The 23,495-nt window shown below is 34.3% G+C and overlaps 1 protein-coding gene across 1 annotated transcript; it reads right to left on the reverse strand.

Annotated features, from left to right (window-relative positions):
- Positions 1 to 1,251: 1,251 nt before the first annotated feature.
- Positions 1,252 to 23,200, reverse strand: LOC123555195 (cytochrome P450 2C31-like). Its single transcript, XM_045345869.2, has 6 exons — positions 22,361 to 23,200; positions 21,532 to 21,744; positions 20,896 to 21,034; positions 12,747 to 13,012; positions 12,356 to 12,483; positions 1,252 to 7,226 (listed from the first exon to the last, which is right to left on the reverse strand). The coding sequence occupies exons 1-6, from the start codon at positions 22,919 to 22,921 to the stop codon at positions 7,004 to 7,006; spliced, it is 1,530 nt and encodes a 509-aa protein (XP_045201804.2). The 5' UTR covers positions 22,922 to 23,200; the 3' UTR covers positions 1,252 to 7,003.
- Between the last annotated feature and the right edge of the window lie 295 nt (positions 23,201 to 23,495).

Below are 23,495 nucleotides of genomic sequence, written 5' to 3' on the forward strand. Positions count from 1 at the left end.
TTTAATTATTACTGCATATACATGTAAACAATTTCTGTGTCGCCATTCTAGTATTTTTCTGTAATTTTTCACTGCTGGGAAGGGCTTAATGTAATGTTGTTAGAATGTTGCCCAACCCATTTGCTTTTGTATTTTTGTAATTCTATGTGTCTACTTGCCTGCATATATGAGCAATAAAATATGGTTAAATCAATACTTAAAGAATGTACAGGCAAATTATTTGCGCTAGAACTTTTTCAAAGCTATGACTAATATGCCTTCTTTGAAAGTTTGATTAGGACGGTTCATTTTTGGTATCTAGAAACTGTGCTACTCGGTGTCGATGCGCAAATATTTGGTAGACCAAATGATCCGGGCCAAGCTATACAAATAAAGGTACGAAGAAAGAAGGTAACACTTCCAACAACTTCAATTACATGTATAGCAGAATCTGACCGTGACCAACAGGGCAAAGGATTAGTTTTCTGTATCAGTTTGTTTGAAAACTTTCGTCCCAAATGATTAAAGTCTTTTTATAAATGGAAAGTTTATGTTAATGTAAAGTTGTTTTTTTTTTCAAGGAAGTACACCATTCATTAAGCTTATACTGAGAAAGCCTGAAGTTAAACCAGTGTTGATAATCTATTCTGAAGCAGGTCCAAATCATCGTCTAACACACCACTCTGAAATAAGCTCTGATTATTCTTTTCAAAAGATTAGGCTTTGACACTCTTATTGCTGCCAAAACTGCACCAAGTCAGTCCTTGGTGAACCGTCAGAGAGAATAATGTCAGCATTTAATTCTTGCCCTGCAGAACTGTGCAATGACAATGGTTGAGTGTTCTTGAAGAGTAGAGCAGATAATAAATTCTGCTAATTTCATGTCAGAGATCCGCTCAATAACTGACAAAACTCAAGAGATGAATCCTGCTTGACATTAATAATTTAAACCTATAAAAGAATGTTTTAAATTCGGAACTTGGCGACTCTCCCTTTAAGGTACACCATCCGCTGTCAAAGATATAGCAGAAGGGGGAGTATTCAGAGGTTCATCGCCCTTGGTATCCAAAGGAGAAAGTATCAACAACAGTATGTAAAGTCAATAGAAGATTTTTCAAATTAAAGAAAAGACATTCCCATACTTTATAACAGTCATGATAATGATAATAAGTATCATCTTCCTGTAAAGGCCTAGACTTTGGCAGTGGGCCAAGGGATTTTTGTCTTCACCAGCACAGTTGGGGGCTAATGACCATCACAGTATGGTTAGTTCTTAATTGATGAAACAAGGGGGACAAGATGGCTCTAGGTCGCTAACCTTAGAAACACACCATAACAATGTAGACACATTTGGTCTAGTGATTTCATGGAAACAAATATTCTTGCAAATTTTCATTAGGTTTTGACCAAAAGTATCTTCTATGACATGACCTAATTTTTTAACCTTAATTGACCCATATTCAAACTCGACCAAGATATTATCAAGGCAATCATTCTGACAAAATTTCATGAAGATCAATTGAAAAATACAGCCTCTATTGCATACAAAACATTTTTCTTTGACTTGATCTGGTGACCTTTTTTATTACCCTAGATGACATATATTTGAACTCGACCTAGATTTCATCAAGACAATTGTCTAACCAAATTTTATGAAATCAATTGAAAAGTGCAGCTTCTATCGCATACAAAATCTTTTTTCTTTGATTTGACCTAGTGACCTAGTTTTTGACCTTAGATGACTCGTATTCAAACTCGATCTAGATTTTATCCAGGCAACCATTCTGACTTAATTGTATGAGAAACAAATGAAAAAATACAGCCTCTAGCGCATGCACAAGGGTTTTTTTTTATTTAACATTTAAGTGACCTTCTCTTTGACCCCCCAGATGACTCATATTCAAACTCGACCTAGAAGTCATCAAGGCAATCATTCTTACCAAATTTCATGAAGATTAATTAAAACACAGCCTGTTCCCGCATACACAAGGTTTTTGTTTCATTTGACTTAGTGACCTACTTTTTAACCTCAGATGATCCATTTTCAAACTCAACCTAGATTTCATTAAGGCAATCATTCTGATCAAATTGTATGAAGATCAATTGAAAATTACAGCTGCTATCACATAAACAATGTTTTTCTATCATCTAATGAGTTCGGTTTTGACCTAAGATGACCTAGATTCGACTTGGACATAGATTTCATCAATGATATCATTCTGACCATATTTCAGTGAGATCAATTGAAAAATTCAGCCTCTGTGGCATACACAATGTTTTTCTTTGATTTGACCTAGTGAACTATGTTAACCCCAGATAAACCATATTCGAACTCGACCTGAGTTCATAAAGGCAATCATTATGACTAAATTCTATGAAGATCAATTGAAAAATGCAGCCTCTGTAAACAAGGTTTTTCTTTGATTTGACCTAGTGACTTACTTTTAAACCCAAGATAACCCTAAAACAAATTCGACTAAATTTTATCAAGGCGATTATCTTGACGAAATTTCATGAAGATCGATGAAACAATTCCGCCTCTATCGTATACACAAGTGTTTTTGACTTGACCTAGTTTTTGACCCCAGATGATCCATATTCAAACTCGATCTCGTACTTATCAAGGCAATCATACTTACTAAATTTCATGAAGATCAATTAAAAAAGCAGCCTCTTTAGCATACACAAGCTAAATGTTGACAGACGACAGACAGACAGACGACAGATAGACGAGGGACACCGGCCATCGAGCGATCACAATAGCTCACATTGCTCAGGTGAGCTAAAAAAAAACTATAAATAGCGCAAATAAAAACATTTCTTAGTTCGACATTTTAACATCGATAAACATTGAAGATTTCGTTCTTTAACAAAACACCAGACAAAAATGTGGAGGTATATATAGATCTGAGATTTGTATTCGGCTCGAGTGGAGTTTTCCAGATGGATCTCACGAGGCGCACAAGAGAATCCCAGATTATTATATTGAAAATTATAATGAAAATAAAAACAGACATTGACCCACCAAAAGTTTGATACAACTTTATAACTACTTGAATTTGAATAAGGAAACGTGATTAGTTCCAACATATGAATCGATTTTACATACAACTTAATACAGTCCGTGTATGATAACTTCGGAGTGACGTCACGTTTGTTTATGTTTTCTGGACTTATAAAACTAACAAAATAGGTAAAGCAGCTTACATAAACAATAGTATTGGGTATATTTTATTGCAACACGTCTGTCAGTCCCGATAGCTCAGTGGTTAAGCATTGGTGTTTGAAATATCGAATTTTGCGGGCCGTAGGTTCGAATCAAGGAAAGCGATTTTTGTTTGTTTGTTTGTTTCTCTTTCAGGGTAACCACCATAATCATTCATTTTTCCTGGAATAAATTTAGATAGAAATAGTACTGAATTAATTTCTGTTTAAAGGGGACCAGGCATCAGCTCTGTGTAAACACATCGTATTATGAATGCATAGTCACGAAAACACTCGGAAATTCCGTGCAGATTAAATTCCTCTCTGGTATATTGCCAGTATTAGTGTAGTCAACATGTCCGAGGCGTCCACGTCTTTTTTTGCAAAGAGAAACACTGTTCAGTAAAAGAATGATGCTTAATGCATACTACAAACTATTCAAGGTTATTTCAAGCAGCATCATTTTTCCATATTTCAGTTCGTTATTGTATACCATAGTGCTGTTTTAATACTGCATTTTGAATATTTTCAATTTTCTTTGAAAAACATATAATTAAAACATAGATAAAAAGCAAAGATTTAAAAAAAGTATAAATCACGGTGAGATTCGAACCAGCGCGACAATGGAAATATAAAAGAATCGCAAATGTAAGGCTAACGCTCTACAACCGGTACTAATCTTCTACTTCAAAGTAAGCGTTCCAGTTAGTAGTGTAATATAAAAGTGTGTACTTAGATAGTGATAATTATCGATTACCCTCCTGACTTGGACTCGTCCAAAACGTCACTCTGAAGTTATCATACACGGATTGTACGCTACGCTAGATTAAATGTTTACTCGAATCGAAAAAAAAGTAAATAAAACAAAACTTACATCAAATAAATAATATATGGATGACGACTAAATCAGTTAGTATTATATGATAAAAAAGTTATATAACAAATAGTTACTACAAGACATACTGTGACAAAAGAATAGCATAATTATTATGATCATTCCATATAACGCCAGCCAACCATAGACCACAAGTGGTGACCATAAAGCGTGATCTGTTTGAACTTCAGCATGTTTTAAAAATGAATAATTATCACTCTTTATATTATAAGATAAGAAGACATGAAACTGACACTGAGAACACTGCCTTGCGCTCTGTATCGCGGCAGTCCCGTGCACCAAAATTAATACTCAAGTAAACAAATGAAAATTATGGAAATAAAATAATCAACTTGCTTTGTTACATATATCGATGATAATTTCCTGCAAGATAATGTCATAATTTTGACAACTAAAATAAAATATTCAGGACAGTACATTCATTATAATAATGAAATTACACTCAAGAGGTGTTCCGATTCAAATATTCTGCAGTGACAAATGCTGCATTTCTAATGTTGAAACTTAAAAATAATGTTTCGCTAGGCTGAATTCACGATACTCCATTCGTTTGCATTTAAGACAATGGCTTTTTGTTCAATCAGATTTGTCTGAGTGCGGTGAGTATTTTTGACCTTTGGATATGTATGACTTTTAGATTTTACTGTGTTGTAATATAGAGACTTTTATCCATCATCGATGTTCATTCGTACTAAATAAGTTCTGCAAATACGCATTATTTTTATGTCATATGTACAAGTATCACGTCTTTTCTTTGTTCGGAAATTTCCGTATGGCCAAAGACGTGAACATGTGGCTCTTTGTTCGATAACGGATACTCGCCTAGTCTACCTTTATCTAAAGTGTTTCCATATTCTTATCAATATCCATACCATATGAGTATAATCTTTTTGTTCGGTTACAAAAATCCTAGAAACATTGTATATTTTCGGATACAGCACGCGTAGGTACGTCTTTACTGAGATATTTTGTGCTTCTGTAAAAGACGATTATTTTTCTTGTACAATGATCAGGGATTTTTAACTACATTTAAAGACAGATGAATAATAAACAGATTTAACTGTTGCCACAAAATCGTAATTCATAACAGTTTTTTTCCAGCTAATACATAAAAGCCCGATGAATTTGTTCAAAAATATATTACGTTCTAATGCAAAGATTTGTCTAAGTCTCCTTATGCTCTATAAGTTAAAATGTAATGTCCCTTCTCTATTAGCTAAAAAGAACGTTTACCTTCAAATGGGGCGTAAAAACATTACAAATATTACCTTTCTTCTTTAATTTTAGAGTAAATTAATGAAAAATCAATTACTGGTGAAGCTGAAGAAAAATAAAACAACACAGAGCTATAAGCACATATTTTAGTAGTGATATAAAAATGTGATATTTCACCAGCCAAATAGCTATTCACATTATTGGTACAAACATACAAACAGGACAAATGAGATAAATAGAACCCCTGTCCGATTTCGAAGTCAAGTCAATTTAGAAATAGTTGCTTCTGAAAACGAATGAGTATCTATTATGAGTCCGAAATGAGTCCACACTTCCTGACATTTGGATTTTACGTTAATTAATTTAATTCGAGAAACTGAACAAAAAAGGAAGAAAAGCAAATCTAAAAATTACAAATATCGTAAAATAAAACTCAGAGGGCACAAAGACGACCTCAGGTATGTGTGTCACCAACAGTGCAATCTGACTAAAGTACTTGATCTTCTAAACTAGGACATGAGAATGACCCATTCACATTCGTCTTCTGTATATTTTGGATTTCCAATATTGCTATTTTTATTTTCACAAATCATTTTTTATTTTAACCAATCAGACGACTTGTTCGAATGTCAAAGAGTAAGAAAAATGTGCAGTCAATCCAGGGCTCGAACCCGTGACCCCTCGCTTACAGAGCAAGTGGCCTACCGACTGAGCTAACCGGCTATCTGACACCTTACGACATAAGAATTGTAAATATAAAAAAATCAAGGCTAACTATAGATTTGCAAAATGTTGTAAGTTAAGCTCTGATTGGCTAGCGAAAGGGTCGTCAGAACGAGGCTATCAATAGCTCGTTCTCAGATCCTAAGCGTAGCGTAATAGGATATGTACTTTAGTCAGATTGACCAACAGTGTAATTTGTTACTGACCAATATAAATATTGTGTTAGTTTATAATTTATAAACATCTGAGCGCCTATCGCCTAAAATTTGAACTTATTTTGCTTTAACGTTTTACCTGAATGCAAAGCAGCAAACCTCTTTGAAATGCCTGTGAAGAAAACTTTGACGAATAATAAAATCTATAAGATATAAGATATTTTGGAAGCATGAAATGCAAAAAAAATAATAATCAAGAAGAGCAGGCTCAGCTTAGTTATTAGTTATTTTATTCAAGCTGAAATCTTTCATAGACAGATTTATTAAAATTGAATTATTTGATTAAAAGAATGACAACAACATATACATGGTCCTGACACCACTCAAATGATTTAAAATACTAATGTGGCTTGACAAATTTACTTACATGTAAGAACTGAGCATAAAAATATTATTTTACTTAATCAGACTAAAACAAAAAGACCAAAAAAGCGCCAATAAAAGAATATATATATAACCATTCAAATAAGAATATAATCAATGACATTCAAATTAAAATATACAATTAACTCAAAAAATAAACGTTTAACAAACCAGAATTATTGATACAACTTCAAGAATTAATTGTAACTACTTTTAATTGGAAACATACTAGTCTCCTTTGAAAGTATTTCATTGAACTTGGCATTTAATTACATGTTTCAGGCTGTACAATGTGCAAGAATTTATTTCAGGATTATATAAAAAGTTTTTAATCAGTGGAACACGTCGCACGACAATAGCGTAATTTGAACAAACAAGTGCTTAATGTCAATAGGTTTTAGCCGAGGTCTCATTGTTGAAAACGCTTTTTTGCCATGCAGAGAAATGGTTTGGACTTAATAATGCCCTTCAGGTCAAACGAGTCGGGTGTTCTAGGATCACAACTTCTTTCCATATCTTTAGGAAATTCAAACGACCAGCGCTGCAACAAGGTAGCCATGTACAGAAAAGCACGCGTTTTAGCAAACATTGCCCCTGTGCATTGACGTTGTCCGTACCCGAAGGCTAAAACGCTGAAAAATATAACATCCTCATTGGTGAGTTCATATAGCTGGGAGATCCGTAGTAGAGTGAACAAGACGGCCAAGATGGCCCTAGGTCGCTCACCTAAGAAACACACCATAACAGTGTAAAACATGTTTGACCTTGTGACTTCATGGAAATAAATATTCTGACCAATTTTCATTAAGATTGAACCAAAAAATTGGTCTCTTGTGATAAAACAAGCATTTTCTTAGATATGACCTAGTTTTTGACCCTAGATAACCCATGTTCAAACTCGACCTAGATTTTATCAAGGCAATCATTCTGACCAAAATTCATGAAGATCAATTGAAAAATACAGCCTCTATCACATACACAAGTTTTTTCTTTGATTTGACCAAGTGACCTGTTTTTGACCTCAGATGACCCATATTCAAATTCGACCTAGATTTCATTAAGGCAATCATCCTGACCAAATTTCATAAAAATCAATTGAAAAAAAACAGTCTCCATCGCATACACAATATTTTTCTTTAATTTGACCTAGTGACCTAGTTTCTGACCTCAGATAACCAATATTCAAACTCGATCTAGATTTCATCAAGGCAATCACTCTGGCCAAATTTCATGAAGATCACAATGTTTTTCTTCGATTTGACCTAATGACCTAGTTTTTTACCCCTGATGACCCATTTTCGAACTCGGCCTAGATTTTATCAAGGTAATCATTCTGGCTAAATATCATGAAGATCTGTTTAAAAATACAGCCTCTATTGAATACACAAGGCTTTATTTTATTTGACCTAGTGACCTAGTTTTTGACCCCATATGGCCCATTTTCGAACTTGGTCTAAATTTTATCAAGGTAATCATTATGACCAAAATTCATGAAGATCAATTGAAAAATACAGCCTCTATTGCATACACAAGGTTGTTCCTTGATTTGACCTAGTGACCTACTTTTTGACCCCAGATGACCCATTTTCAAACTCGGCCTAGATTTCATCAAGGTAATCATTCTGACCAATATTCATGAAGATCAATTGAAATATACAGCCTCTATCGCATACACAAGGTTTTTACTTGATTTGACCTAGTGACCTAGTTTTTGACCCGAGATGACCCATTTTCGAACTCGGCCTAGATTTTATCAAGCTTATCATTCTGACCAATATTCATGAAGAATAATTGAAAAATACAGCCTCTATCGCATACACAAGGTTTTTACTTGATTTGACCTAGTGACCTAGTTTTTGACCCGAGATGACCCATTTTCGAACTCGGCCTAGATTTCATCAAGGCAATCATTCTGATTAATATTCATGAAGATTAATTGAAAAATACTGCCTCTATTGCATACACAATGTTTTCCTTTGATTTGACCTAGTGACCTAGTTTTTGACCCGAGATGACCCATTTTCGAACTTGGCCTAGATTTCATCAAGGCAATCATTCTGACTAATATTCATGAAGATCAATTGAAAAATACAGCCTCTATCGCATACACAATGTTTTTCCTTGATTTGACCTAGTGACCTAGTTTTTGACCTCAGATAACCCATATTCAAACTCGACCTAGATTTTATCAAGGCAATCACTCTGCCCAAATTTCATGAAGATCAATTGAAAAATACATCCTCTATTGCATACACAATGTTTTTCTTCGATTTGACCTAATGATCTAGTTTCTTACCCCTGATGACCCATTTTCGAACTCGGCCTAGATTTTATCAAGGTAATCATTCTGGCTAAATATCATGAAGATCTGTTGAAAAATACAGCCTCTATTGAATACACAAGGTTTTTCTTTGATTTGACCTAGTGACCTAGTTTTTGACCCCATATGACCCATTTTCGAACTTAGTCTAAATTTTATCAAGGTAATCATTATGACCAAAATTCATGAAGATCAATTGAAAAATACAGCCTCTATTGCATACACAAGGTTTTTCCTTGATTTGACCTAGTGACCTACTTTTTGACCCCAGATGACCCATTTTCAAACTCGGCCTAATTTCATCAAGGTAATCATTCTGACCAATATTCATGAAGATCAATTGAAATACAGCCTCTATCGCATACACAAGGTTTTTACTTGATTTGACCTAGTGACCTAGTTTTTGACCCGAGATAACCCATTTTCGAACTCGGCCTAGATTTTATCAAGGTTATCATTCTGACCAATATTCATGAAGAATAATTGAAAAATACAGCCTCTATCGCATACACAAGGTTTTTCTTGATTTGACCTAGTGACCTAGTTTTGACCCGAGATGACCCATTTTCGAACTCGGCTAGATTTCATCAAGGCAATCATTCTGACCAATATTCTGAAGATTAATTGAAAAATACAGCCTCTATTGCATACACAATGTTTTTCCTTTGATTTGACCTAGTGACCTAGTTTTTGACCCGAGATGACCCATTTTCGAACTTGGCCTAGATTTCATCAAGGCAATCATTCTGACATATTCATGAAGATCAATTGAAAAATACAGCCTCTATCGCATACACAATGTTTTTCTTGATTTGACCTAGTGACCTAGTTTTTGACCTCAGATAACCCATATTCAAACTCGACCTAGATTTTATCAAGGCAATCACTCTGCCCAAATTTCATGAAGATCAATTGAAAAATACATCCTCTATTGCATACACAATGTTTTTCTTCGATTTGACCTAATGATCTAGTTTCTTACCCCTGATGACCCATTTTCGAACTCGGCCTAGATTTTATCAAGGTAATCATTCTGGCTAAATATCATGAAGATCTGTTGAAAAATACAGCCTCTATTGAATACACAAGGTTTTTCTTTGATTTGACCTAGTGACCTAGTTTTTGACCCCATATGACCCATTTTCGAACTTAGTCTAAATTTTATCAAGGTAATCATTATGACCAAAATTCATGAAGATCAATTGAAAAATACAGCCTCTATTGCATACACAAGGTTTTTCCTTGATTTGACCTAGTGACCTAGTTTTTGACCCCAGATGACCCATTTTCGAACTCGGCCTAAATTTCATCAAGGTAATCATTCTGACCAATATTCATGAAGATCAATTGAAAAATACAGCCTCTATCGCATACACAAGGTTTTTCCTTGATTTGACCTAGTGACCTAGTTTTTGACCCGAGATAACCCATTTTCGAACTCGGCCTAGATTTTATCAAGGTTATCATTCTGACCAATATTCATGAAGAATAATTGAAAAATACAGCATCTATCGCATACACAATGTTTTTCTTTGATTTGACCTAGTGACCTAGTTTCTGACCCGAGATTACCCATTTTCGAACTCGGCCTAGATTTCATCAAGGTTATCATTCTGACCAATATTCGTGAAGATTAATTGAAAAATACAGCCTCTATTGCATACACAAGGTTTTTCTTTGATTTGACCTAGTGACCTAGTTTTTGACCCGAGATGACCCATTTTCGAACTTAGCCTAGATTTCATCAAGGCAATCATTCTGACCCATATTCATGAAGATCAATTGAAAAATACAGCCTCTATCGCATACACAAGGTTTTTACTTGATTTGACCTAGTGACCTAGTTTTTGACCCGAGATGACCCATTTTCGAATTTGGCCTAGATTTCATCAAGGTTATCATTTTGACCAATATTCATGAAGATTAATTGAAAAATACAGCCTCTATCGCATACACAATGTTTTTCTTTGATTTGACCTAGTGACCTAGTTTTTGACCCGAGATGACCCATTTTCGAACTCGGCCAAGATTTCATCAAGGTTATCATTCTGACCAATATTCATGAAGATTAATTGAAAAATACAGCCTCTATCGCATACACAAGCTAAATGTTGACAGACAGACGACAGACGACGGACGACAGACGCCGGACATCGAGCGATCAGAAAAACTCACCTGAGCATTGCTCAGCAGAGCTAAAAATATCACTGACTTCGAATCACTTGCCGGTGGGACTTAAAAAACTCACTGTATATGATTCGACATGCGAGGAAGCCATCTAGCAGACCTACCGAAAGTCGGTGGTTCTAACTAGGTACCTACCAAATCCTGAAGCAATTGACTAAGTGACATATGAGGTCTTCCGCCACAAACAACAGCTTGGAAAGTCAACATGTGATCTAAATTGTATCGGCGAGACTTTAAATTCACCAAAAAAGTACAGAAGACAAAACCCGATGGAAGCTCCTGGAAGTGTGATTATAGCATATTAGGCATAAAGCCGCAATTCATTGACTAGGCACAATGTAGAAATATGTAAAAATTATAATATTAATATGTAGAAATATGTAATAAGCTTATATTTGCTTACCATGCAATGCGTATTGGCACTGCAATGGGCGACAATCGTCTTATGATATATGGAGTCCTAAAAATGTTTTGTAAGGGATGGTCACACGGACGGATGAACGAAGCTGCGACTATAATTATGCCTCATCTTCAGAGATTATAATAAAGTTTATCTTAACGATTTTTGCTGTAAAGTTTAAATATTCATGGTGATAATCTAGTTGCATAGAATGAATTTAAGCAAAACGATAGGTGACTCTATTTGGTTACATATATAATGTAAGACTGTTAAAGAGAGGTAATGAAATGTGCATTTTTCCTAACTCCCCTAAAAAGGCTTGAGGGAATGCTGTTACACACTTATATTAAACAAAAAAATAAAATGTTAATCTCTTTAATCGACACTTGAGCTGCATTATGTTAAATATTATCGTCAAAGTAATCAGAATCAAAATAGTGTTACCTCCCTTGATTTAACATAATTTCATGTGCATCTTTAAACAACTACACAGTTACATTATTAAATCCAAAACTTTACAATGAATTTAATCGTGGTTGTCTCTATATTTCTGTCTGTTTTCATTTTTAGTTTTGATTTACACTTTAAAAGACAATATGGCTAAATGTACCTTCCTTTTGATTTAAATTTCTGTCATTCTAGGCTTAATAATACTAAGTGACTTTAGTTTGCATATATTCTGAAGCAAAAGCCTCGAATGGATCTTATATATCAAAGTTGTTATTAGCGTGAACTAACTCAAAGCAAACTTAAAACCATTTCGAGGATCGATGAATATATTATATGTACGCATATCAAGTTTACATATTTTTAATACTTCAGTTTCATGGTATGACAGTGTAGTATTTGTTAACCTTTTGCACAGTTTGTGTTCTCGAGGTAAGAGCTCTCCCTGTTCATCTAAGAACCTCTCTGGTCTGACAGTCCAAGGATCTCCCCAAACTTCTTTATCATGATGGACATACCATATGTTTGCTAGAATCTGTAATTGATGTAAACAGGATAGGATTTAATACGTAGTAAAATGCTACTCATTTTAATAATTGTATATTTGCTTGAGGTGGAATTTGTATAAAATCCGTCTCATAGTCATAGGACTTCAAATGATCCTCAAAAGCTCTAATGTATTCTTAAAAATATGATTTTAGTTCAGCTCTTATTCCAGTTTTAGATATTGGACATTAAGAACACTTTTAATGATTGCCATAAGGAGAATTGCCAGATCTATGCTTTATAATACGTTACCAGGCTTTTCGGTTCAATGTCATATCCACAAAACTCTACATGATCTTTGCAGAGATGTGGCACTAAGAATGGAGCAATGGTAAGATATCTGTGTATCTCCATTTCAAACGCCCTTAGGTAGTGACAGTTGTTCCTATCTGAGTAGGTAGGAGACCGTTCCTTTCCAATAACTGTGTCAATTTCTGCTTGTATCTTGGCTTGAATCTCTGGATGATTCAATAACACTAGCATTGAGTTAGTTAGAAAAGACCACGTCGTACTTATACCTGCAATACAAGAAAACCAGCTATGCTTATATATGCAATATTGTAAGAATAATTCAACTACATTGTCGTGAATTGAAAAAACAGAACAAAATTGCGATGTTCCTATTCGGTCATCGGCGCATGTTCGTGTAATGGCGGATAGAGATGTGTGCACGGGCGAAAGGAAGGCGATATAACGATGCTAAAAACTCGAAAGTATATAAACGATAGCCCAAATAAGCGATGGTGAATTGTCAAAACTACGATGGTGAAAAGTCAAAACAACGAAATCATGATGGTGAAGTAAGATGATGAAAGTACGAAATAATTCCGACTTGCACAGTATTAATATCGTTGTTTTGACTTTTGAACATCATAATTTCTTGTTTTCACCATCGTGATTTCGACTTTTCACAATTGCAGTTTCGCACTTTCGGTTTATAAACATTATTGTATCATTACACGAGGTACGAGGTAGCACGTAACTGTGTCATCTGTTAGTGAAGGTACTTTGATACTATATTTTGTACATGATGTTTTACATGTTGCCCATATGTAAAAGAACGAAATACTATGACTGTGAAAAGTAAAGACTACATTGGTGAAAAGTGGAAACCACGAAAATGAAAATACATATTTGCGATATTGAATATTCAAAACAACGAAACCGCTTTGGTGAAATTTTGAATGTACGATGATGAAAGTACGAAATAATTTCGATTTTTTACCATCGTAGTTTCATTGTTTCGACATTGCCACAACATAGTTTCGTGTTACGATCATCGTCAAGGTGGTTTCGATATTTCATCTTTGTAGTTTCGTTTTTGTTGTTATATTGTTCTTTCGTTGTTGTGAGCACAATATATGGGGCGACGGCACTAACGGGAAACTGTTTTATTGAAAATGCCTCATTTTGGTAAGATTTCAGGTGCAAATGTAAAGTCTACAACACGAGGGGTGAATGCGACACAGTGCTAAGTGACATTTTTTGAAAAAATCCCTTTTTTTTCATATATCAACTGTTTATGACCTTGCCCATGTCCTGTAAAAATATCAAGATTATAGCAAGTTATTAAATGAATTTATAACAAAATTGTCAAAAAGTGCTAAGTGAAAATAATATACCATTTGAATGCGACACAGTGCTAAGTGCCTTACGCCACTTGGCACTTTTTCGCACCGAACTATATCAAGTTTGCACTTGGTATATGTACCAAGTTACAAATATTTTTCAATAATTGTGCCATTTAGTTGGTTTCTTTTAAGTATGATATCATTATCAGTATCTGGTATAAAGGATTATTATTTTTTTTTTTGACAAACAGTTGATTTTTGTTCTTCTTTTTTTTTGTTCACTTGTTACTTTTCATAGTAAATATGTGGCTGTAAACCAAGTATTGTTTACCGTGAAAAAGTGCTAAATGACAGAATGCATTTAAAGTTCTTCAGATGAAATTGTCTGATTTTTTTTTATTTCAAACATTTGTCTCAAGATTTTTTATCTAAATGAGGACAGGGAAAAGTATACATTAGTGAAATATAATTATTTGAACTAAAAAAGTATTTCTATATGTACAACTGCACTAGTTCTGACTAACGTGTTGTAAATCTTGCCTCTAGGGTCAGGTGTACAAATGAAACACCCCCTGATCCAAGCAGTATACTCGGTTGCAACAGCTTAGGGAGAACCTGATCCCACGAAGCCTGCCAAATACAATGACCTTATTCTTATTCCAGCAGCATGTCATGTGTTTAATGTGCTGCTACCACACAAAACAAAAAGTACATAACTACATTGTAATATATGAATACTAAGAACAATTGTGTAATTTAGCACACAACTAATATGTGGAAACTGACAAATCATCATAAATTATTTTGTTTTCCTTTTGTAAATTAATTATTCATATTATATACAAATTAGTTCTGCAATAAACCCTACAAAAGTACCATTTATTCATAAAATACGGGTGTATTTCGGATATGATAATTTCCAGCACGGCTCAATCTCTTATAAAATTGTTTTGAGTGAACCTATTTTATTTTACTTTCATATGTTAATTATTTATTATATATATGATTGAAATATATCAAAAAACCTTCAAAAATACCTCTAATTAAAAAGATACAGGTGTATTCCAGTTATGGAAAGTGTATTTCAGTTTTTAGGTGGATTCCGGTTTAATGTGTGACCGATCAGCAAGTTATGACTGTTTGTACAGTTGTACAGTTCTTGTTTAATGTGAATCACAGTTGTACTGTAGCATTTCATAGTATATGATTAAATCACAAGAATATACGAATAAGTTCATCTTGGCCTGGAATTTAGATTCATTGCTCACCTTTTTGTCATTTCATAGTTTACTTAAACCTTGTCAAATATTTAAACCTTTTGAAATATCTTAGCCACATTTTCTGTATTCTCCAGTAACAGTGAATGAATGCATATATCGGAGCTTCTGGTGATTACTGCTCTTGATAAGAAAAACATAGGGTTTTTTAGGAAAATCTGCGTACTTTTTAAGTATTCATAAATTTACTCATATATCGTTATGAGTTTTTATATTACAAACAGTACAGTATTTAATATTAATATCATAATACAACTTTTACACAGTCATTACAGTAACTGCTATAATGATGAAACTGTGGAGATTAGGAACACATGTATCTTATCTTATTGATGGTTAACTGATGGATATTACTGTACTAGTAACAGACTTGTACTGTGTAAAACAAAAGCGCAACGCATGAGAAACTGACAAAACGTTCTTGTCAGTTATCGTCCGTTGAACATACGTTACATCCGTTGCATCATCCGGTAGTAGTCCGGCCATGAATTGGGTCCACTGGACAAGAACGAATGCAAACCTGACAAGAACGGATGCGAACCGGTCAAGTTCAGAATAGTGTAGTGTAACTGAGACATTAACTCTTACATTATTTAGTCAGGTTAAGTTATTGAATTATACTGTTTTGAGAGGCTTGATCTTGAAACAAGCTTTCCAACTTATATGTATATTTCTCAATAATTAAAGTATTGAAGCATCATTGGGCAAAACATAAATTGAAACACTGTCTACTCAACATTAATCTAAGTACAGAATAGGAAAATGCATGATGATTTAAACTTTGTTTATTGTAAACAGTTTTTTTACAGGAAAAATCATTTTGCTATTGAAAGAGAACTGTTTTACTTAATCAAAGCATTATACTGAACAATACCAGCTGTCAAACATTTGTAAATATTTCTAGAAATATTTAATTCTAGTGATACAGTAATTAAGAAATAATTTACACCGAAGCAGTGTTTTAACATTATTTATGCATAATGGGCGGTTATACATCAGGTGTAATAATTTCACGAGGGCGCAGCTCAAGTAAAATTATTTTGAACGATTATAACTGCCAGATTGTATAAATAATTTTGCTATGGAAAATTTCCTTTCTAAAATGTCTTTGTCGTAAAATATAGATCAATATTATGGAAGTTTCCTCGTGTATACATGGCGTGTCATCACGCTCCTTTGTTTATATACATCAGGACTGGAAATCGTAATACGTCTTGCGGAAGAGTTCAATTTGGGCGAAAATGATGGCAAATTATTCTGTAAAGCAAATGTACCAGATTAGTATGTGCGTAAATTAATCTAGACAGTTGTGCAGTGTTACATTTCGTTTTAAAAATGCTAGTAAGTAAAATACTGAATCAGATTTGAAAGAACTATTTCTAGATGCATACTTGGTGCTAAATATCATGTTGACATGACGTTAACATAATAATGTTGTGATGATTAATGCATTGCTAGTCATATTAGAATGAATTTTTAACTCTGAGGAAAATATCAGGTCTATATACAGTTTTTATAATTCTCTTAAAACTGATACACTAACTTAGCCAAAGAATATAATTTATAAAGAAACATTGTGATTGGCTAGCCATTTTTGTTCAGTGTGCGAGTCTAAGAAATTACTAAAGTTTGAAAGCTTTAATAAATAAAATGGAAAATAATTATTTGTTGTTTCTTAGTGTGATAAGTATTTGCATGTTTATCGAAAAGGTAATCAGCAGATAAAGCAGTTTCATTCGTTATGCTATGCTCTGTACAGTGAACAATACTTTTGATTACTGTGAAAGAAATTAAAGGACCTACTTCTTGTGACCATGTTGTTTTACTAGATACATGAAAAATATTTGCTTCTAAAGAAAAGTAAGCTCAAAAACAAAAACTTTGAATGACATATACATTTTAAGGGCTTACTTACAATGTCACTTAGACTTTTTTCGAAGTCACAAAGTTTTATAATTGTAAACAAAAATGACTGCGAAAAAGTTTTAAGTGACATGGTTTTAGTAAGGTTCATTTTATTCAATGATTTCAAACACTACAAAAAACTGGGTACAAAATGATGAATTTTATGTCCCTTTAATAATAAAATATAAAATCACTTAGAATTTTGTCGCGATTATCTTTTTGCAAATTTGTATCTATTTGGAGTGCGACAAAGTTCTAAGTGACATTTTGATTAAAATTTCTTTTATGTCGGATATTTCTTTAAAAATTCCGCTAGATTTTAAAAAGTAAAGTTGTTTTCAATCAGATTTAAAAATATTACAACAGCTGCAAGAATTATAAAGCAACAGGAATGTTTTTTCCTTCTCCTGTAAAATTTCATGAAATGCACTTAGCACTTTTGTCGCATTCACCCCTCGAGTTACATGTTTATGTTTAATATTACATATTAGGCAGATTATCCGTGTACAATAGATATAAACATGTTTATAAGAGTTAATGTTTTATTTGAGTTAAGCATGTTGACTTTTTCGATTGAAATTCATTTAAATAGCGAAATTGTATTTTTCTCAATGAAGTTTGTCTATCATTTTCGTGGATTAACTTGCAATGTGTTTACTTACTTCTTAACCAAACACACGTAATAATACGGAACACCGTGAATTAATAGAGTAATCGTTAATTGCAAATTAATATAGATTGAAAAAAAAAAGTTTTTTATCAAAAGTCTGATACAAATATTTCAATAACGGTAATCTAAAAAAAAAGCACAATATGTACCGTACAGTGTACATTGTAAGGTAGATAGCCAGTGAATAAGAAATCAGATTGCCGAATATACTCTGCACAATAATGCAGTAGACCGTCGCGAAACTCGGCCCCGCCAGGTCGATTAAAATGCAGTATTACGATAATCTTCTTATTTGTACACGTGTTTCCCTGCTTGTGCATATCCAACATCGGCATAAAAAAAATGAAGGACACGCAAACATGGATCCTGTGAATTCAATGCAATATTTAAAACGTGTTGTATGCGCGAAAGTCTACATTGACCCTTGTCACCGTGCTATCATGGACCTACTTTTTGCAGATCGGTACTCAGTTTACGATCGATGCTAACTTTCCCGTGTTTGACGCTAATGTTTGTTTATTACATTTCAAGAGTTAATGGTGCAAACAAAAGCAATGTCTGGGAGCAGAGGAGAATACTTACGTTTAGGATTAGGTTTCTATCCGGATGATTATTTCCCAGATATATTGAGAATGTTTCGGATTACATTCCCAGATACGTATTGGCGAGTCTTTCATATCTTCTTCAGGAATGATTGAGATACTACATAATCAACACAGAACTGTTCTCGGCTGGACTGATGACAGATTAGCGACGTCCGCACTATAGAAATCTTACATGGAAGCAGGCAATCTCTATTTCAGACTGAGAGTACAGTATATTCTTGTGTTTTTGTGCTAAACAAAATAATGCTTTTTATTTAACATATTTTATTAATAGTATGTGTCACTGTAAAAGTCATTATCAAGGGTAAAATCAAGTACATTCAGCACTCGTGTTTCTCTGTATTATTTCATGTTCGATGTCTGAAAATACTCAAGTTACTTACTAACATGATACTGAGATACTGATATTTTTGCAGTAACTATTGTAACAGTGGTATGTTTTTTTCTATTTTCTATTAGTCCTCTGACAAAATCGTCTACTACTTCTACTACATGTGCAATGTATACTTAAACGCAAATAAACTGTGCACTTTATATTTTCAGATTTTCTCAAAATCCGGTGATGGATTGTTGTCATGATTGTTATCATTTTAAAGGAGAAACATTTATCTTTTCAACTGACGTAACTTTGTTATCATATTTGATTTCGTTGTTTTAAGTGTATGACGCGTCTACGTTTAGTAGGAGTCAAAATAAAAAAAATAAAAAAAGGCGAGAGAACGTTTTCATGTGTTCATTTACTGTAGTTTAATCAAATGTGGTGAAAATTTTGCATTTATATCCTGTGTGTCCGCCATTTTGTCTAACAACTTGCATAACTCATGGAATTAACGTGATGCTGAATTACGTTTGCTGGAAGACAGTTCGGTTCCATTCCAACTGCAAGACGTTTTCAAGGTCGTGCAAATTGTTCATGTCATGCCTTGACCTCATCTTACGACCAAGAGCAACACAAATGTGTTCTATGGGTCAGGTGACAGAGCAGGCCAGCGTAAGACGTTTACTTTGTTAACGTTCCGAAATTGCTTAGTTATCCTTGCCGTGAAGGGCCTTGCATTGCATTATCATGCATAAGAGTAGTAGGACCATGTCCATTGATAAAGGGGACAGCTACTGGTCTCAGGACGTAATCAACACCGCCCTGTGCTTTAAGATTTCCTGGTACGAAAAACAGATCCGTCTTTCTGTTCCCCCATGATCACGCCCCACATCATGATGCTGCCGCCACCGAAACTGTTCCTCTGAAGAACATAGGTGTCTGCAAATCTCTCTCCCCTACGTCTGTAAACTCGTATTCTGCCGTCATTGTGGCTGAGATTAAACCGAGATTCGTCAGTAAAGACGATTCGGTTCCATTCAGCCCTTCTCCATCGATAATGGAGGTGCGCCCAGTTCAAACGCAACGCGCGGTGACATTGGGAGAGTATAGGTCTATTATAGGGACGTTTTGGTCGAATCGATTTAACGCTTCGATGTTGACGTCTCAGAACCTTATGTCGGCTTTTACTGTATTGCCTCGCAGTAGCAGTGACGGTTTGGTACCGATGTTGCATGTGCTTCAACTCAATCTGACGGTCCAGTTTGACGCCTGCCACACGTGATTTACCGGATCGAGGAGGTTTGGTAACAGTACCCGTTTGCCCAAATCTATGTCTCAACAGTATTAAAGTGTTTCTATGGCAATTAGTTACCCGTGAAACTGCTTTGACGGAATCGCCTCTACCCAGCATCGTCAATACGCTGACGTTCTGAAAGTCGTGGCATATTTGCTGCTTGAATATTTCGAAATCTAAAGTAACATTAGCATTCGTACATGTGCAAATGAATGTAAATAAAACAAGTTTTACCACCTGTGCCTATGAATACATGCTGCACATGGAAATCGTGCGAAATAACTATTCGGGCTATTACGTAAGACCTAGCCATAGTTTGACCGATATATTGTTGTATTTACAAACCGTAACGACCGAAATTCTTACTTGCCCAATTTAACAACTGCACACTGTGGAATATTAGTTACACTGCTTGTTGGTGACAGGGTACGGGATATACGCTGTCGAGGAAATCCATATCAGGCGAGAGCGAAGCGTATATCCCGTATCCTGTCTCCAACAAGCTGTGTAACGATTTTATCTTGCCGACTACCCTTTACTTACACGCTATTATCTAATATTTTGTAAATTAACAAAGCGGCAGCCATTTTTTTTCATCAAAATTAATATCTGAAATGTACTAGCAGGATATGGAATATATCCTGTCTCCACGTGACGTCTATTGACCAACAGAAATGCAAGAAACTTGTAGGAGGCAAGATAATAAAAGTTATCAAAACAAGAAAAGTGCGTAGTTTCTTTTGCGTTTAAGTGTATTTACCTGCATCTACGATTTCTATTATCTGTGCAATGATTCGTTCATCAGTGAAGAAAATTTCGCCTCCGACTGCCATTTCTTTTCGTTGTTCCTCTATATAGTGATCAACGAGTCCTCGACATTTTCCAGGAATGTAGGTATTCTATAATTATTATAACCTTACTCTTTAATGATTAATGCATTATGCAATATTTTTTTGTATTTTTTTAACAATTTAGAAGCATGGTATAACCATTTTCAATACAATGGTTTACACTTATCAATCGTTTGTATGCCTATTCATGCCATCGGTTATTTGGTATTTCCTGATGTAAGTATTTTGCCAAACACCAAAATGTGGTTCAGGAGAATTCCTATCCCATTTTGAAATCTCTGCTATGGTCTTCATAACTTTTAACAATAGAACAGTGCATCTGATAAAGGCATGAATCAGTTTTTGGACATTTAATTTGTGTAAGTCGATGTTGATTATACAGGTTTAAAATATTACTTTTGTAACTGAGAGTGAACATTTGTATAACTGTAACATAGGAGAATGGAGACGAGACAGTCGTGACTAATTGAATGGTATCCGGTGAATAGTCATTAGCTAGTTAAAATGTTGGCGTGGAGTACACATAAATTTATTCCAAAACAAACCTTCAGTTTATAGAAGTACTTCTGTCGAATTTTCTCGTTTGCCTGCTTACAATTCCTGTATTCGTCGCCATATTTCCCGGGAAGAAATCGGAGAAAAGGAAATGAGGTCATGATGGAATTTGTCGCTGAACTAAGGAAGAAGTCATTTCCTCGAACATGCCGCCAGAAGATGTCTATATCCGGATCATTATCATTTATAAGCTCACCACTAAGCTGTAATGAAACAATACATTATACCATTTTATGAAATAATATATTTATATCAACAAGCTCAGTTATTGTCGATTTATTATGTTCTACCTATCGGACATTGTCTGCTTAAACTTTGTTTTACATATTATGATATTTTTTATCTTCTAAAATGACTTTTACCAGGCTTCTATAATTGAGGCCCTGTGTGGTTCTGGGCAACTTAAGTATGAAAAAATTGGAACTACTGTCTAACCCTTGCATAATCGTAGGAGGCGACTAAAATGGTCTGAACACTTTGTTTTTCTGTATCTCTTTGATTCAAGCAGGTATAAAAGTTTTGATTCCATACCTCATATATTAAATTTTATTTCAATCTAAACTAAATATAAATCTAAATTTTTAGTCTCTTATGGCGCCGGATAAACAGTACTTTGTTCTAGTGCCGTAAAACCCAAATTAAACAGTTTAATCTATACTTGAAGTGTCCTTTGATAACAAAGACACTGTTATTATCCATTGAATTTTATTGACGCCTACTAAACATCAATGTTAGGGCATGTATAATAATGTTTACCGGTCATAATTGGTGCTGCTCGAATAAACTAGATGAAGCATTAATTGGATTTGTTATACTCACCACAAGAGAAACAATATTTGATAAGGACCTTTTGAAAAGGTCCATACATTGAAATGTCATATTCGGCATGTTTTCTATCCGATTCACAAGAAGATTCATTTCTTTCATAACGTTTCTCTCTAAGTCCATAAGCCCACTGCCATACGTATGTACTGCCTTTACAAACTGCTGCCGTGCTACTTTGTGAAACATTCCGAATCCTTCTGTTACAAAACCTAACGACTGGTTATGAAAACGAAAATATTCGCCATAGAACATCCTTGCTCGATCATTGAAATGCCGCTTGTACTTGTCGTCAGCAAATGCTTTTTGTATCATTTCTTGGCTATTTAACACTACAAGATTGTCTGAAAACATTTTAAAACGAAAGATGTCCCCGAAGGTTTCTGCAAATTCGGTAAGCTTAAAACATATATTGTCCTCATTAACTTCCCTAACACAGCCGATAAGTGGAAAGCCTTTTGGTCCTAGGATGACGTTTCCTTTCAAGGTGCGTTTTCGTAAAACTAAGTAAAAAGCCCATATTCCGACAATAACCGCAAAGAAAATTGAGTAGAACATACTGTGCTCACTTGTGGAGTTGGCCTACAATCTGAAAAGGTCAAGATTGCTTTGATAATTCGCTTGTCTCCTTTGTTTGTACGTACATGTATGTTTAATGACTAAAAACTTATGTCCAAAAGTTGCGTGTTTAGTTCATCACACTTGATATTTTCAACACTTGTTTTGAAACAGCAGTCATTATTTGCTAAAGATATATTAGATCCAAATTTCATATGTAAAACATGACCAATTACTTCATATCGTTTATCTAAACATACAATTAACAAGATTATGTGCATGAACAGTACAGTGCATTAGGTTAAAAATGGTACACATTGTAGATAAACGCAGTTTAAATGTGTACTACCATTAAAATTGTTATTGCATGACATTCTACTGCGATATAGCTCATTTATGTAAATTTAATCTGTTTAGATTTAGGAGTATATCATCCGTATACAGAAAATAGATAAATGAATAACATATTTACCAGCAGCTTACCTGTCCAATACCGCTCCTTACAACAGGATACTTAATATTTTCTCAAAAATGTGTCACTCTTTAAAAACGAATGTCATTTGTAAAGAAATAA

The sequence above is a fragment of the Mercenaria mercenaria genome, chromosome 15, assembly GCF_021730395.1.
Source record: "Mercenaria mercenaria strain notata chromosome 15, MADL_Memer_1, whole genome shotgun sequence".
In the NCBI taxonomy this organism is placed as follows: domain Eukaryota; kingdom Metazoa; phylum Mollusca; class Bivalvia; order Venerida; family Veneridae; genus Mercenaria; species Mercenaria mercenaria.